The 18,225-nt window shown below is 41.8% G+C and overlaps 1 protein-coding gene and 1 long non-coding RNA gene across 4 annotated transcripts in view; one reads left to right on the top strand and one right to left on the bottom strand.

The window, feature by feature from the left end:
* FLT1 (fms related receptor tyrosine kinase 1) overlaps positions 1-18,225 on the bottom strand; it is a 113,610-nt gene that overhangs the window by 17,841 nt on the left and 77,544 nt on the right. For both annotated transcript variants that reach the window (XM_026108882.2, XM_064504969.1), the window contains exons 16-20: positions 12,511-12,617; positions 9,190-9,325; positions 4,544-4,648; positions 1,223-1,336; positions 372-460 (exon numbers count right to left, since the gene is read on the bottom strand). In XM_026108882.2, the coding sequence (XP_025964667.2) occupies positions 372-460; positions 1,223-1,336; positions 4,544-4,648; positions 9,190-9,325; positions 12,511-12,617 (551 nt within the window). The remainder of the gene's footprint in view (positions 1-371; positions 461-1,222; positions 1,337-4,543; positions 4,649-9,189; positions 9,326-12,510; positions 12,618-18,225) is intronic.
* LOC135327164 (uncharacterized) lies at positions 12,335-17,989 on the top strand. Of its 2 annotated transcripts, none has more exons than XR_010387299.1 (3): positions 12,335-12,377; positions 16,695-16,853; positions 16,937-17,989. It is a non-coding gene; the product is annotated as an uncharacterized LOC135327164 (long non-coding RNA). The 2 variants fall into 2 exon arrangements; XR_010387298.1 differs by lacking the exon at positions 12,335-12,377 and adding an exon at positions 12,451-12,577.

The raw sequence follows: 18,225 nt of genomic DNA, 5'->3' as shown, positions 1-18,225 counted from the left end.
AATCAGTGGGCAAAACCACTTCCTTTGGCTTCATTGACACAAGCCTCTGCAGTGACTGGAGCTCAGCAGGAACGGGTTTGTCAGCAGAGGGGAGAGAGCATGTGGGGACGCTTTGGATTGGATTCACTTCCTCTCACTGTAGAGTCACATCAGGCTCCTTGCATAGCCAGTGGAGAGAAAGGAGCACTTTCAGGGCACAACATATCCCACACCAAACTTTTGAAACAGATCAGGTGAACTGCACCCAAAACCACTTATTTCTCTCTTTTGGCTATAAGAGAGTCTAAGGTGACAAGCTCAGAGGCTGACATCTACGTTACGGACACTTACATTTGCAAGACGAGTCCTTCCAGAGGCGACTGCCTCCTTACCTTGTTGGAGCAGAAAAAATTCCTCTTGCTCTTCAGATAGTTTGATAAATTCCCGTACTTGCAGTATTCAACAATCACCATCAAAGGCCCTGAGGAAAAGGAAAATGCATTTTGAGTAGCGTAAAGCAATATAAGGGAGTATTACTTCCGAAAAAAAAGAGAAGACTTTCATGCCCATAGCTGTAACTGGGGTCCAGAATAATTAATGATATGCCTTAATGAAGAAAAAAAATCTGTTTGGAGGACACTAGGAATGTTAGCAAAATAATAGAATTTCTGAAAATTAGGGCAGGGCCTAATTTTTGAAATCTGGGTCATGAACATGGGTCCTGCATATTCCTCCATTTCCTCTTTGGGGTCATCTGAATTCAGACTGGAGTCCTGCAGCCCACACACGCTTGTTAAACTAAAATAGGTGACATATCTAAAAGAAACAACCTCTTATATTAGCCCTTTAATTTTCTTAGTGGAATATACTGAAGGCTTTTTCCAAAGTTGCCTTGTGATTCATCTTTCTGAGCCAACAGCTGATCCCAAGGAACCCCTGCTCTCAGCCTTTCCAGATCATGTTTAACCTGAGCTTAGCAAGGAGGTGAGACAAAGGACAACAAGTGGCCCCTTATTCACTTTGATGTTAAAACCAAAAGAGCATTTAAATAGGGAAAAGGTTTAATCACTTTGTAGGATGACTAGAAATCTCTTTTCTCTTCCTCTTTTTTTTCACCACATAGAAAAAGAGCTCCAATATTTCAAGCCAATAACTTGACCGCTGGACAAAAAACAATGTGGCCAACTAAATATTATTTGAAAGTGATTCAAACCCATTATCAGTGTAATGCAGTTTTTTTTACCTCCGTTCTTCGTGCAAGCTCCCAACAAATTCACAATATTCAAATGATGACCAATGTGGATCAGGATCTTCAGCTCAGTCATCAGAGCTTTGTATTCACTTGCTGTGGCCCCTTCTGTAAATGCAAAATAAGGTTAATGTGAAATGGCAATGTACTGGTCCAGGTGAGCTATACCACTTCTTATCACTTTCCAGTGAAATAACGCCCATTGTTGGATGCAGTTCCATGTGCTGGTGTTCTTTTTCTGTTCCTCCCTGCTCAGCATCCTCTTATTTGCAGTAAAACCCATAAAAAGCCCACTCAACTTCCTCCCAGGAGACTCTTTTATATTTAGAACTGAGAGAAATTTTTCACATGAATAGTTTTGTAGTTTCAGCCAAAAAATGAAAGAAAAAATAAAAAGGGTTTTCAATACTTCAATTAACTCTATCTACAGTAGATTTCGGCTTACCTGACTTCAGCCATCTCAGGGTTAGATACTAGCCTGAACTAATTAAGCTCTCAACGAGTCAGTGGCAAGAGCAAGGCATTTCCAGAGGTTGACTGAGTTATTAGCTTTAGCCATCTACATTAGGAAGAGATGAACCAGCCTTTGGTAATCCTTGTCTGATTCTGTTCATTATACAGGAAGCCTGGATTTTTTTAGCCCAGACCAGGCAGTTAAGTTTTAAAATGTCTATAGTTAGGAGACAGAATCTCACCTGTACTGGTTATAATTAATATTAATAATTATAGTAGCGATTTAAGAAACCCCATGACTAAACCCAAAAGATTCTATTTGGTGTTGAGTGAAGCATTTCTGCCAAGCAATACTTTTTTCTGCCAAATTTCATTTTGTTAAGAAAACAAGAAAAAATAATGTTTTGGGTAGACCCAGAAAGATTTTTTCAGTTTAGTGACACAAGAACAGACCAGTGGAAATAACATGGAGCTAGGTCTTAAAAGGCTTGGTTTTAGCATCTGATGGGAAATTGTCTTTTTTTTTGGTGACCCCACACAAAACATGTCATCTACCCAGTGACCTACTATTCATCTATGTAGGTGGTGACAGTTCCTCCACCTCATGGGAATGCGATGAGGACAAAGCCCCTGAATGACTGTGATAATCCTAGATAATCTAGTGAGGAGGCAATGAAGGGGACAAGTCTCACCTAACTTCAGATGCCAACAGTGAAGATGCCTACGCATGACCTAGTCACCACAGGCTCTCTTCATAGTAAAGTAAAACATGCGGTCATCTCACCAAATGGAGGTATCTGCGTTAGAATGAGATGAAGCATTGCTTCTCTCCATTGGCAGTAAAAGGTGTGCGTAACTAGGTCAGGTGCAAGCATCTCCCCTGCACACATCTCACATTCAGTCATATGGATCCCACCCACAAGGACTTCTTATGGCTACCTTCTGCTCCCATCTATTCCAGGAGCAACCTCTGTTGGCTTTACAAAGCTGGCTGGCACGAGAAGCCCACTGATGTACATAAAGGAGTGTTGAACCTGGCAGACCTCTCTGCCAGCACACATGTCTGCATGCTGGCAAAATAGTTCAGTTACTGTGGGTCAGGCAGTGACCCAGAGGACAGACAGGCCATCCACAGAGACCAGTGAGACAGCGATAGGGGAAGCATCATGGATGGTTATCGCCCTACTGTTGCAGAAGGTCTGGACAGGGACCAAAGCTTTAATTCCGTCCTATTTCCCAAACATAGCTGTTCATTTGGCACTAGCCAGCAGGACATTTCCGTGCTTCTGGAACAAGAGAGATGACTGAGGTTTGTAACTCTGTCATCTGCAAATTCCCTCCTTTGAGATTATCCTGGATATCACAGTAGCAGGTACCATCCCCTCCTAAAGCATTTGACGTAATATTGCAGAACAAGCTTGTTGGGTACAGTATCGATAAGGCACACTCTAAATGGAGGAAGAACCAGTAGCTTACTGCCAATGAGAAATGATCTGATGAAGCTATTTTAGGTTGGGTTCTGTAGAGGCAGATTGTAGGTCTGAGAGTACTGTACATGCCCCTCTTTGGTCTGGGAATAATAAGTACAGATGTTCTGATAACTCTGGTAAGCAAGTAGGCAGTGGTGAAGCCAGGAGCTGCTGGTTAAGAGGGATAAGCTCAGTTTATGTCAATATATGTATTTATGAAGAAATGCAGCCAGCTGAAAGCAAAAGAGATTCAGGCCTTACCTACAGAACAGGGGAGGTGTCCTGGCAGAGAGTGACTGTGAGAAGGATTCAAGGATTAAGACAGACAAGCAATGCAGCATAAGCTCCCAGGACAATGCAAAAAGCCTGATATGATCCTTAGATACATAAACAAGGAAAAGCTAAATACATAGGAATGGATACCAACAGGACCCTGGGCTATGGAACTCAGCCGCTGCTGCTGCAGGCTACTACAAAGCATCATCCTGTTTGCTGACTTCCCAAGTGCCCTCTTCAAATTGATTAGGGTCTTTGTCCTTTCTGCTCCAACGAGAAATGAGCAGTGAATAGCTGGGAGATGATTTCACTGCGGGAAGAGTGCTGGTGTATGAAGAGCACTGGCGAGTCCCTTACACAAGCTGAGTGTCAGCATCCTTGACACCACGTAATGAGGCTGCAGAAGGTTCAGAAAGGACGCACCTGCACAACAATTTGAAGATTTAAACAGCTCAATCTGTTTAGCTTTATAGAAGGACCTTCGTGGGGGAAAATTACTGGGCATTATATAATCTAGTGGTTCTAAACTTAGAACCAGAAGCTAAAGCCAGGTAGATGCAAATTACACAGAAGATGCCCATTTTTAACAGTGAGATGATTAATCATTGAAACTAATGACCAAGGGAAATAAGGAATCTTCCATCTGAGTGGCGTCAAATCGAGGTGGATGCTTTAAGCTTCAGCTACATTTCACTTACTGTGCTCAGTACAGGGTCAATATAGCATAATGATGCAACATGGAAGATGCAGGAAATCTAATTATCCTTTCTGAGCCTACAATAGTCAGTCTTCCATTCTGTCTGGTATTTAAGGTAGTGGAACCAGATTTTCCTCCCAAAATTAAGCAATTCTATTCTGAGTACATCTGAAACTTCCTCCTCTACCATGTAACATTTTATCATCCTTTTTACTGTGAACCTCATTTTTATTTCATAGTTCCACCATTTCACTGGAAAATTTAGGCTGGCCTGAAACTTCGTGCACACATTTTGTAGGCTTCAGAGATTTTATGGTATGGGATAACATTACACACTCTTTCTTTTGACAGAATCATATTAAAAGTGTGACACTATATTGACATGCATCTTCTTTTCAGTGCAGCTTTGCAGCAATATACCTTTCAGCATTTTCACAGCAACTATTCTGCAAGTTGGTGATTTCTTAATTCCAAAAGCAGATGCTTGTACCACCTTTCCAAAAGCTCCATGTCCAAGTGACTTCCCTGAAAAGAAAATAAATTGAAGATATACATACACACTGTTGAGAAAGAAATCTTGTCAACAAATGAATTAATCTGTGAAGGACTGAAAATTGTGCTCTACAATGAGTCCTAAATATATATTCCCAAACTGCTAGGTCATATATATATTTTTTATTAGTATTGAAGACTAAGCAGACAAACTAGAAAACACAGAGTCACAGAGTCATTGAAAAAAATAGGTGATATGACTAAAAATGATGCTGAACAAATGCCACCATTCACATTGGATGCACACTGGCTTCTGACCCTCTTTTTTCAGTTTAGCTTTGCCAGCAAAAAAATTTACTCCTCTCTTCACTGAGCACACCACACCACGAAGCAGGCTGGGACAGTGCTAGTTGTGACCGCAGCATGTTGGGGTCACTGCCTAAACTCCCTCACACACCAAGCTGCAGATTGCTACAGACTTTGGTAATTTTACAAGTGAAATCCTTCCTTCTCCCATAAGATACCTTTAAATAATCTTCATTTCAAGGAGGCTGCAGCAGCCTCCCAGTGCAACCCCTGATATACACGAGCAAATCCCTCATGCTCTTCCCTGACAAGCTCTTGTGGTTAGAGATAATGGTGAGAAGCTGCAGTTCTGAGCAAATGAGACCTTTAGATTTGTGAAATGAGTTCTGAACGGATTCAGTGAGACGAGACTTGGAATGACAAAGGATAGGTTATCTCATGATGGATGTGATGCTTCCACATGTCCAAGGGCAGATGCTGACACTTGCACTGTGAGATCTTTATCTTGCTACTGCTGAGCAGACCTCAGGAAAAGCACCTAGAAGTCCTTGTTGAAAAAAACAGTGGACCTCAATAAAACTGAAACAAACTGAAAAAGCTGAATCACTTCCAAAAGTGCCTGTTTGACTAGCTCGGACTTGGACATCTATGTTGCAGATGACTAAAGCTAAGTGAGAGGTGAATCCCACCCAGACACTCACAGGCAGAGAAAAAGAACTGCTATCAGTTCTAAATTACATTAAACAGATACTACCTTTTATATGTTAATTATATTTCTAAACTGTAATTCTCAGTCTGTGTGCTGTTAGAAGACAAACAGCATATGTCATCAAAGCAATGGAAACATGAAATGGAATATGCAAAGCCAAAAAACCCCTAGGAATTTGTTTTCCCCCCAGATGTGTGAAAGTGTTGCATCTTTACAGTGAATAAAATCCATGAAGAATTTAATCTGTGTGGCTGAAAAGCATCGACAGACTTAAGCACTGGGATTCGAAGGGCTTAGGGTTTGATACACAAATACAAGTGGATCAGCGCATATCTTTAAAGGTCTGTAGTCACCTCCTGTTTCAGTTATTGCATGTAGTTTGTTCATTCAGCAGGTATATAAGAGAAGTAGCATTAAGAGCAAGGTCTCAAGTTTCTTAGTGAATTGGTGCTCTTAGTCCTTAATGGCCTGGCAGTTTGTGGTTTGTACAAGGTGAAGTTACAGTCTGAGGTAATGTAACACCCACTGTACCTTTGTTTAATCCATAGCTTTAATCTGTTTCCATCAGTGTTAACTCACTTCCCACATCAAGATAACCAACTTAGTCACTACTTGGAAAACATACCAGTTAGCTCATAAAGCTGCGCAAAGCTGCTAACCTTTTATAAATGAGAATGAGCACTGGAAACAACACTTCCTTCTCTAAACAACGATTATGATTTAATGGGAAACTGTAATAACACTTGATGTATTACTCTTTGTTGCTACACTATTGTTTTGGACCATACAAAATGTTAGTGCAGAATAGGACCACTCCAACTTTTCAGCGCACAGATGGAGCTCCACAGTTTAATATGCAGATTGTGTCTAGGACGAACCCAATTCTAACGCATTGCCCCTGCAGAAGACCCTTATGTTGACACACAAAACAATTACAAAATTATTAAACAGAGGAAAAAGCCAGATGTCTAACTATCTGAGCAGTCGCCTCGTCATGGATCTCAAGCAGCTACAACAGTTGCATTGGTGTAGCTCTCAGTTATGAAATCTTGCAGCATTTATGTCCAGACCCAGGAAGCAGAACACTCTATTTAAACTTCCTGCACTTAACTTCAATTTTTTTAGACAATTCAAACTCATTAAAGTGATGAACAGACCACTCGGTCAAGGAGTTTGAATCAGGAGGTTTCCTTTTCAGTTCCATTTTAACAGGATTCATAAATACAGGCCTGTATTTAAGCACGTGAGTTGCTGGATTGGGGCATTAGAAAAAAGGAACTGCATATATCTTTCTCCCTGTATGTGGAAAGGCAGAGGCTCAAAAGGTGTGTTCGGTGCTCAGGTCCTGTGATGTGATTTGAGTCATCTGGGTTTCCCCACACTAGAGACTTCATATTTTCCATTATGTTAAGTATGAAAGCTCTGTACATTAAGAACAGAGGAAAACATTCTGCTTCGTGTCAGAGACTTTTGCAGCGCATTAGAAAGGAGCAGACCTCAGGACGCTCTTTACCCCCTCTACGTTTGTTATTTTATCAGAACCATGCGGCAAAAATCCCTATAAGTCCCATGCCATAGTTTCAGCAGTCTATGAGCTCTCATAAATTAGAAGACTCAAACCCAAGCATAAGGTGAGAAATATCTAATAGATAAACACTTTTGCTGCACTACAGGGTTATAACCAATGACACAGGTATGATTTATAGCACCAGAATTTTTCTATCTAATGAAAAGACATTTTGATCTCACTCACACTAATCTAAACTGAATGATAATTATCCTGGCTTCAGTGGTGCCCATATGAAATTTTCCGTGATGTCTGTAGCTCTTATGGATGAAGGGGGAATCCTTTTATATAAGCTTTGCATCACACCTATGAGCTATGTGCATGAGGAATATGGGATGTAGAGCTAGAAGGAGAGAGTTACTTTACAAAGGTTACAGTAAATACGTATCCTCAGGATAAATAGTTGGAAAAAGAAAAATGAGCTTAGTTGATGCTGGAAGGATCTGCATTTCTAAATAAAAATATGCTAAAAAAATACATAGAAGCATATTTTGTGTTTGTGAGACACTAATCTTCGGAGGCTGCCAAGGTTATTCAAAGGCTGAGCCAACTGCCATGTAAGCAGGACTTGCACTGAGATAATCTAGCATACTGCACATACCCAACTTCTCAGAATCTGGTTTTCATTCATTGTCAGCATTCTTTATTTGTTTACACCAGTTCTTCCACTTTTAACTCCTTCTCTGGCCATCATTCCTCACCTCCAGACTCTAAAAACTAACCCTGCAAGACGCAGGTTTTCCTTGGTGTTTACGTTCTGCTTCTGCTTGATTCTTTCTGTGGGATTTACACACAAATAAAGCACCACATAAAGCTGAGATCACATTGTCTGCACATTGATCTCTTGGTCCATCGTGGTACGAAAACTATTTCAAGAAGACACAACGTTATGTTTCAGCATTCCCAGAACTGTGTGGGACAATTATAAGTCACTAGCAACACATTTCAGCTGTCCTCATCCACATTTGATCACCTTGTGACTTCCACTGGGCAAATTAAACGTAATCCCAGCTGTATGCATGTTTTGATCACCCTCTGTTCCTGATCGCTGGAGGACAGGAGGAATGTGTTATGGCCCCTAGCTAAAAGGCAGAGATTTTCTAGCCCTGGCTGTATGACTAATTTAATGCATGCCTGAAAGAACAAACAGCACTATTGCAACAATCTGAGTTTATCACCGATATTTTAATGTTGACATCCTTTTAAAATGTGCATGGTTTCTGGACAGATCCCTCAACTCCCAAATCCAGTCCTTACTCTCCTGCCCTTCCAGTTAGCACCACAGTAGGCTAAGCAAGTCAAGAAGGCTTCCAAAACCATGCCCTTCACTCAGGTGTCTGTAGGCAAGTCACCTGCAGGCTGGAAGTTTCCATAGATCTTTATTTATGCATGGACCTGTGTATGACATTCTTGCACTTTATGATGCACCAGCAAGAATGACTATAAATCTTCATCACAGGTGAAAAACAGAGAGAGTGGGTTGGAGAAAAGAGGAAAGGAAGAAACAGGAACGGGTACAGGAAGATCTGTGGGGACCCATTTCTGCACAGGTCTTTTTCCAAATAAGGACATAATTAGGTTACAAAGGAAGAAATTTACAGTCAAAGCCAAAGGTCAGGCTCCTGAATCCAGAGAGAGAAGCAGCCAGGTCAAGGGGCTGATGTGAGCCTCTGCAGTTGCCTTGTTTTTATTCTCTGCTTTAAGCAGCTCAGTTTGCAAAAAAATACAGAGCAGTGTTGTTGGCTGTATTTTAGTTTTCCTGCCTGGAGTCTAAATACACATATGGAAAGTGAAATAGATACAGTTAGCCAGTCAGTCCTCGATGCTATAATTCAATCATGGAAAAAGAACACTTTTCACGGAATACCTCACACCTAAGCCAGCAGAACACTGTGCTGCATGTCTAAAATATCTCCATCTCCATTTTACCTACAGACACAAATACATTTCATTCAACAGTTGCAAACCCAATGCGACGTATGCTAATATTACCTAGTTTTAGCCTTTCCCTTGCAATCTCCCACTTGCTGGCATCATAAGGCAGACATTCACACTGTTCATCCAAGGGGACTTCATCAGGATCCATGATGATTGACAAGTAATTGGTCTTAATTTCAGAAGAATAAGGCTATAAAACAAAGAACATTCCAAAATTAAAAAGAGACAACACCAGTCAGCATCTTTTGCTTGGATCAAGGGTTCCAAGCTATTTCTGTCCACAGGGATGTGCATTTCACAGTCGAATATATGATCTGGTTAAGCTCCTCTTGGCTTATTTCAATATTGCAACCCATTTTTATGTAAAACAAACCCTTTCCTCTGCCTTTCCTCATATGTGATGTACCGGTTTCTTCAACGAAATCCATCTGGATCCGTATTCACTTAATAGTGTTTTGATACAGGCCCTCTGCACAGTCAAGAGAAATATTTTCAGAAAATGACTAAACACTGTAGTTAAAAATAACTTTTCCCCCATGATTGTGCAAAGCAAGAAGTGGTCATATGCAACAGATGGAGTACAACTGCCAGTGTTTATTTCTTCCATATACCCAGCAAAGATAGGTCAGATATGGTTAGAAGTTGTGCAAGAATAGTCTCCAGGAGACTAGACGTTATACATTTCGGAAACAGTTTATAAATTTTTAGAATTTTCGATTCCTTAGGTATCATTTCTGACAGTTTCACTGAAATTATCAGAGTCTGGTGGAATTAATAAATACCCAGATTCAAACAGATCATTTAAAACAAATTTTCCAGAAAATCAGTTTCTACTGAACAAATGGATTATCCATTTCACATGAGGAAAGTAAGGAAAGATGAATCTCATCTCAGTTTTCTGCAGCCCATCCTTTTCCATTTTGAAACATATTTTCTTTCAAAGAGCATCTGGATTGCCATTTTAATCCACTAGACTTTTTTCTTGAATACACAAGAAGTGCTGATATTCCTATATAAGAGGTCTAGTGTTTGCTCTAGGTTCCTGCTATTAGCTGGAATTTATGTGAAATATGTTGAATTGAACCAATTCATACTGATTTTTCCAAACTCACTGAAATAGCACAGGAGCACCTACACTAACACATGAACGTATTTGCGTATTTTTAATTCTTAATCAAACTGCCCCACAGTTTTCAGCTCTCCTCCTCTACAGCTTGAAGATATTTTCCTCATACATGTGTTTCCTCCATACATGTATTTGATTGAAAATGATATTGCTAGGTTTGTATGCTTTGGTTACAGATATGACTAGACTAAAATGAGGGTAGCTAATAGCTCCTGTTTCATTTGCCTTTCACCATCCCAAGTACCCAGAAAGTTAGTCCCAAGAAGGATTACACTGATGACTGGGGAAATGTCACATGGCATGGCCTGACTCCAAACCATCTGCTGTCCCCAGATGGGACTTCCATAGATGGGATATAGATAGAAGAAGTGTGTGTGGTGTTCCAAAAAGCAGCATTTTTTGATAGAGATGTCCCTACAAGGCTGCTCCAACCAGTCACTTTAGAAGAGCTTTTGAGATGATCGATCCTAGGAAGAGCAATAGGGGAGCAGGAAGATGCAGACAGCTTCCTACACTTCTTTGTTCAGCTGCACTGAATACCAAATCTTTGGCATAGTTAGGGATTTGAAACGACATTCTGAGAGATGAAGAAGTGTTAAGTATATCAGTTTTCTCTTTATAGCTATCAGACAGGCTTTAAGAAAATGCTCCGTTTCTCAGAGAGCAGAAACATTTTTTTTCCATTGTAGCAATGTCATTTGTATATGAAATTTAATTTAGAGCTAATTCCTTTAATTTAGAGCTAATAAATCCTTAATAGTAAGGGTTTGTAACAGAAACACAGAGAAGGCCCTAAACATAGAACACTGACTGGAAAGACTCGTCACTATGTCGTGTACTTAAAATTCCTTGCTCTGTAGCAAGGATGATTATTTTTATTATCTAATCTAGCAAGCAAATGCTAAGTTTAAAAAAAAGTAAATAAAAAAAATTCTGCAACAGGTTACATTTTTCCAAGTGTTGAGCTCACAGTTTTGCAGTCCTGTTATGAATTGCTCTGTCTTTGATGGTGAGTGGTCAGAACTGGTCCCACTTGCTTTGTAGTTTCTCTATAGCTACAAAGCTTCCCTGCAGCTTCAGCTGGCCTCTGCTTCTCTCTCTCCCTCGAACTCCCCTGTATCTCTTCTTAGGAAAGTTTGTGGTAGTAGGAAGGCAGGAAGAATGATTGCTGCCATACAGTCCCGGTTTGGAGGTCTGGTCCTGCATTCCCATCAGTCAATAGAAGTTCTCAGTGTAGAACTTGAAATATAGTCAGGCCTTAATCCAGGTTCAGATAAAATGGTCTTGCAGGCTGCAGTCAACCTTTTATAATCATCACTGAGCTCGGCCAGCTGGAACATGCTGAGCTGTGAAGGCTGGGAGTGGATCCCTAGGCCACAAAGCCTGTGGTTACCTCTCCGTCTGAGCAAAGGGGTGCTGGAAGCTGAGGGAAGTGGGGTTTCAATACCACTGAGATTTGGGGTTGTGGGAGAGGGGTTTGTGCAGCCGTTCCTTGCCCCACATCCTGCAGTGCACCCCACTGCTCCAATATCTCTGTTTCCTCAAATAAGCCTGCTCCTCTAAGTTACTCTGAGATCTTCCTACACTACAGAAGATTTGTATCTTCTGCTTATGAGAGCTGCTATGATTTAAATTCTCAGTTTAGGAGTTCATGCACATCATGCAACCATAGTTTTGTCAGTATAAAGGAGCTTTAAACCATCACAATCAGTCCTGAACAAGAAGCAGGGTCAGCTACACTGGCAGTTCGTTTTTTCATGCTGATACAGGCACATCTGTACTAGGGACTGCACCACCTAAACTACTTCAGTAAAATATCACTTTGCAAGTGATGTAATTATACCAGACAATGTGTGCAAACCAGACCTCACTGAGCTCTGTGAAGATTTATCATTCCTGCTCACTCAGATCTTCAAAGACATTAAGATGCCAAACTCCCATAGGTTCGAGAAGGATGGGAATGCCTTCGGTGGGAGTCAGGCACCCAAGTGCTCCTGAGTCCCAGTGCCTTCCCCCCACCCGGCCCTTGCCTCTTTGCTTGCTCATGCTTAGCCCTGTGAGTCACGATTTCCCAGGATGTTCATTAGTGGCCTGCCTGATTGCACAGTGAACTAAGGTGAGTGGTAAGTGAATCAGATCTTTTTTTTGTAGTCTCAGTGATCCCAGTGGTCTGGGAAGAATTTTCCAATACGAGCAGATGGTCAGTAAGGGGAGGCAGATGGAGGCAGGAGCTCTGAGTATGTTCTTACCCTCTTCAGCTTGCGTATGAAGAGAGTCAGGAGGAGCCAAAAGAGCGTCGCAGCCACACAGGTACAGGTCAGTGTTATTAGCTCCAGGTTTGACCTCTCCGATGTGCCTGGGAAAATCAAGCAGCAAACATTTTAGAAAATGACCTGCAAAACTGGGGCAGTTTATGTTTGTTTGCCATTAAAATAAAATACCAGGGAGGACTAGCTTCTTTTCAATGGGGTATTAATCTCTATTTGGCCTGGCTTACAGAGCTTGGAAAAAAATGATCTCCGCAACAAAGCCATTGTACTGAACATGGCAAAAGGGTGCTAGATTTGTCAGTAAGCTTTTGGTAAAAACTCAGACTTTCTTTGAGGTGCAGGGGGTGAAGTAAACCAGGTGGAGGATGGCCAGCCAGATGGCCAGAAATCATTTTCTTCTAAGGTGGAAATTCAGCTGCAGAGTATTTTAGCCTGATTTTCTCTGTATGAGAATGTGTGTGTGTCTGGGCATGTAGTTTCACCCCGTGACAGTGAATCTGGCCAGCTCCCACCGTATGTGGCAGAGAGGCAGAGGTCTCCGACACAGTCCCAGCCAATTTCAGGAGGACAAGATACACCTTCGTTATTATAGACATCAGCGAATCCAAGCTCTCATTCCCATGGTCTGGATGGGTCAGGCCTCGCACTGGGCTGCTGAGCTCGACTCAGGCAAAGCACGGCATGGGTGTTCTAAGTCCCATGTCCACCCAGCAGCAGGGACAGCTCCAGGGCACACTCCACTGCCAGGGTCCACACGGGGACACCCCACCTTCCCCGTCCCCAGCAGCAGCTGGCAGAATCAGGCTGTTAGGAGGCTGGGAGAGCTCTCCAAACTAGGGAGCAAATTAAACACAGAAAGGGAAAAACAAGAACAGCAACAACCACAAAAAATGGAACAGCAAGAAAACATGAACTTGAGAAATCTGGAGAATATTAGAGCCCACTGACAGATCCTAAAAAAAAATCCCAAATAAAATTCTCTTCAGACTGCTACTTAGGGACTTGTAAAATGGTTTCAGAGCAGGCTGTTTTGCAGATTGTGTCAGAATAGCACACTTTCCACAATATACCTTCCATCCGATTGGTAGTGAATGCAAAAAGCTTGTGCTCTGCCTCTTATTCTGATACACCCTCCAGAGACAGGAGGAAAGGACAAGGAGGAGCAACTCCGAACATGATTTCACAGTGGTTTTGTCAGCTGCACTTGCAGCAGTTTCAAAGCCCAGGCAACTCAGTATTACTCCTGACAAATGAAAAAGGGATGATTGATGTCTCACTGGTGGGCTCACTGAGTAATCAGGAGGGATGTGTTGCCTGGTTTTAGGCAAGGCTACAGAGCTTTGTTCACAGTTTGAATTGCTTCCTGTAGCTGTGGCTTAACCAGCATAATATCTTCCCTCTTTAAAAGTGATAATCAGATTTGTGTTCATGCCCTATATTTAAGATTCCTCAGGCACATCCAACCTGCAGCTTTGAGAATGAAGCTCGTTGAAGCAAAAATATTACTGCAACTACAAGTGGAGGTACAAAATATCTATTTCCCTGGAATACAAACTGTCAGTTTTTCAAAAGTGTGAATATTTTTTAAAGGCTTAATTTAGATATGGGACATAATCATGGCAAAAGCGATACAGCCTAGTACAGCTCACTTGTCCTCTGGCATCAGGCATTTGCATATGTATACTCTTCTCCTGCTTCTGAACAGTATTCATGCAGATGGCTGGTAATAGTTTCTGACATTTATTCAGCAAAACCTGGAGGGACTGAAGGTTCATTTTGTTGCCACTGCTCCATACGACAGGACTCACAAAACCCATGAGGTACAATACAGCCTGTCCCAAGGTGGAAGGCAGCAACTTTCTAATGGCAACTGTGTGCCGCATGGGAGTTAATGAAGAGATGTGCAGGGTTGTCTTTGAAATGTCAGTGGGATTTTAGGCAACAAGAATGGGAACTGGGGTAGGTTATCAAACTTGGGATTCCCAGTCTTGTGAAAAGCATTGTGACCAGAGTTGGCTGAATGACTCTCAACTGAGTAGAAAAAAACTGATTAGAGGTAAAACAGGTAGGAAAGGAGAGTCAGGAGGTCCACAGGAACGAGATAGTGAAGGGTACACACAAAAGGGCTGGGGATGAGAAAAGTTTGGAGTGACTGTGAATATAGCCCGCAGTCTCTCTATACTGTAGCCCATGATTTCTGGCTCCTGCCTCACTCCCATGAGACTTTCATCCATCAGTCACCCCAATACACACAGACTTGCTCCTCTGTGCAGCTTTGCCTCATCTGCCTCCCTCCCTCCAACAACAAGCAGCCCTTTCCTCCTCCAAACTCCCTCACGAGTCTTCACTCACTGCTGTATGTGTTCGGAGTGCTACAGAGGGACAAGGAAAAGGTGACTGAAGCAGTCAGGAAGGGCCAGACAGGAGTGGGAGCAGCAGATACCATCTTCACCTCCTTCTCTCTCTCTCAGAGCAGGCACAGTAGCAGCCCAGGACCATGTAGATCCTGCCAAGCAGAGCTCAAGGAAGATATCCCATACTAATCAGCAGATCCCTTCAGGCATGAGCAGAGTGTCATCTGCTTTGAGTGCCACTTTGGGCAGCTGACTCCTCTGCTTAGGCCTTGAGCTCTCATGGTCTCTGATTTGGACTAGCGCACCTAGGACTTCAGGCTCTAAATGCCCAGGTGCAGGTCTGTCAGGTGCAGACCAGGAGAAAAATAACATCTGAGGTACCAACACCACTCTCTGCTGCGCCCAAAGGGTCTCAGTGTCCATGACCCACTCTGTCAATATGGTCTGTTGTGGCTCTATCTGTGTAATCCCAAGATCACAACCATGCAGCATGGGGACAGGTGTCCAGAGAGGCTGTGGACTTTCAATTCTTGGGGGTTTGCATGACTTGGCCAGACAAAGCCGTGGCTGACCTAATCTAGGGTTGGCAATTGTCCTGGTTTGCGCTGGAGGTTGGACTGGGGTCACTTCCAACCCCTGCTGCAGCAGTCTAAACACCTCCGATGTACAGTAATAGGGATCTTTTCTCTTACAGACATCCACATAATGCTGGCTGAATCTCATTCAGTAACTGAGGGAATTCCAGTTAAAATTAATTGAAACATTCCCAACAACTTCAGAGTCAGAGTGGCCCATAAGGCACGAACAACATTTTGAGATGGAAAGGTAGATGGATAGACAGACGAACAGATAGCTATATAAAAAACAAACACCCTTTTCATAATGTCAGAACAGTTCAATGAATGCTTAATAAATATGATGCTTTCCTTTCTCATCAGCAAGGACCACATAAAGTTGTCAGGCATCAACTTTAATATGAGGCACTTAAGTATGTTTGAGCTGTAAAATATGCTCTTTCCATCATCAGCGCACCCCTTTCAAATGGTGCTGTGGCTTTGTGACTAGATGTATGAAGGACACTCCGCTGGGGGAGTGTGCAAGAGTCCCCAGGGGGAGAAGCAGTGGGAAGGTTTCAGATGAAAAGTTGCCTGTTTGGAGATCAGTGCAGACAGCTTGCGGCCAGGCATGTCCCTGAAGGTGAGCTGCACAAGAGAGCCTGCACTCCCTGTGTCCAAATGTTTGCATCAATATGTATTTAAGAACCCACTTCTCTCCTCTGTTGGGTGCTATGGCAGCCATTTGCTGTTCCTGTTCATTCCTTTGAGATTTGCTGCCTTTTCAGTTCCTCAGCCAAGAGCAAATGGACAGCTTGCTCTGACATTTCCAAAAATGTTGCTCCTCGCCTCCTCAGAAAGCTCTACAAGCACAGCTTCCAAACCAAACAAGGGCAGTGATTATTTAAAGACGGCCCTTGGATTCCACCATCCATTCATCCATCTCTGATACAAAAATAACACATTGTTTTATCTGTAAGTATAAGAATGTTTCTTCAGAGGAAATAAAAAGAGCAGACAGTTTCCTTCCTGACTCATTCACAAACTACTCTTCCAATCTGTTAAACACAGCCATAGACACGAGGCATTGCTCTGCTCTCTTTGATCTGCTGCATTGCACTCTGAGAACCATTGGTACAGAGAAATGCTTTGTTATTTACAGTTGCAGTTACACAGTGTGTATTTCTGAGAAAGCTGAGGAAGTGGTAAAGCTTCAGGCAAGCCTCATGTTAAAACCCTGATTCCACATCTCCAGGCTCAAAAATGGACTGAGAAGTTGCAATTCGCTCAAAGAGGGACAGACACTCAAGTTCTGTGAAGGCTGCAGAGGAATGAGTGAAAAAAGCCTCCAGTAAGGTTCCTCATGCTTCATGCAGGTGGAAGAGAGAAGAAGCATTTTTCCCAATCATAGTAGGTAAAAAAAACCCTCTTTTTCACATCTAATCTCAAAGCTATAATTTCTAATATGATGGACTATATCTCCTGCTTATCTTACAGCTCCCATAGAAATCACGCAAGAACAGTGTCTGTGGTCCCTGCAGACATGCAGTTGGAGAAAAGCTTTCCCAGTTGCTGTATTTCCTCTTTTCTGGATCATGCACAAGGAGATATGACTTCCTAGAAGCCATCCTACAGAATGTTGGTGGTTGTAATAAATATCCAAGATATAATGAAGTTAAAAATCAATACAATAATGAGTTACATTTTCCAGAATGATCAATTATCAGGATGCATCTGACAGCAAACACTCAGGGACAAGTCATTCTTCTGGTGATTATAATAGTCATTAAAACCTTAGTATTATTCATAAGGAAATAGTTGGTTTTTTACTCTTTGATTACACCAGTTAGGCTAGCCCATGTGCATATTCTTATCCCTGACCTTTCAAAGCAAGACCCGTATCATCAGCAACAACAATTAACTGAGACTGCTAAAGCACTTGTGGCAGAAAATCAATATTAATTTACTAGCTGTAATTGTCTTCTGCTGCAGGGCAGCATCCAAATATTCAGGACTTGCATTCAGAAACATTTAGCAATTGTATGAGAACACCCACAAGGACATAATCCCTGCCCCAGAGAGCTGGTAGTAGTCAAAATGCTTTATATAAAGAGAAACCAAATGCATTTAGGACTATTTACCTAAGACATGAGATCAATAAGATAGGGTATGTCAAATTTGCACATGGCATTCCCATACACAGAGAATGTCAATCTGCTTCTCCTTTCTCATAATATATGAACCAAAAGGATATTCAATGAAACTGAAAAGTCACAAAATAAACCTGCTTTTTCTGCAATGTACAGTTACTCAAGGGAAGTCACTGCCCCAGGTCTAAGTCAAGCTTGGCAGTAGACAGGAGGACAATGCTGTACGTTTAAACAAATAGCAAAATAACTCAAGTAATGGCAGCAGCAATAACTTGATCATATCTACTTCTTTAGGTACATGAAGTACCTTTGAAAAATGCATCTGTAGTTATTGCTAGGGTAAAATCTTCTGATCCTGTTTGGCAGCTCAGTTTACATTGAAAATAAACACATGAAAATATCTAAGACTCTAATTTTGATGGAATTAACCTGAAATGGGAAAATGAGTGGGCAGAAGTATGCACTTTATTTTGTTTTTTGTTTGTTTTGATGAAACTAAATTTACATTTGTCTTCTACCCTGACCCGATCTTTGTTGGGTTGAAGCAATTCTTCTTTTTAGGTCAGTATAAACACACTCTGAGTTAGCATTTCCTGTTCGGCTTCCTTTCCAACCTGGTACATTTCCCTTGCTAAG

Source organism: Dromaius novaehollandiae, chromosome 1, assembly GCF_036370855.1.
Source record: "Dromaius novaehollandiae isolate bDroNov1 chromosome 1, bDroNov1.hap1, whole genome shotgun sequence".
NCBI lineage: Eukaryota > Metazoa > Chordata > Aves > Casuariiformes > Dromaiidae > Dromaius > Dromaius novaehollandiae.
Note: the sequence above shows the minus strand (reverse complement) of the source record. Positions and strands in the feature narration are given on the sequence as shown.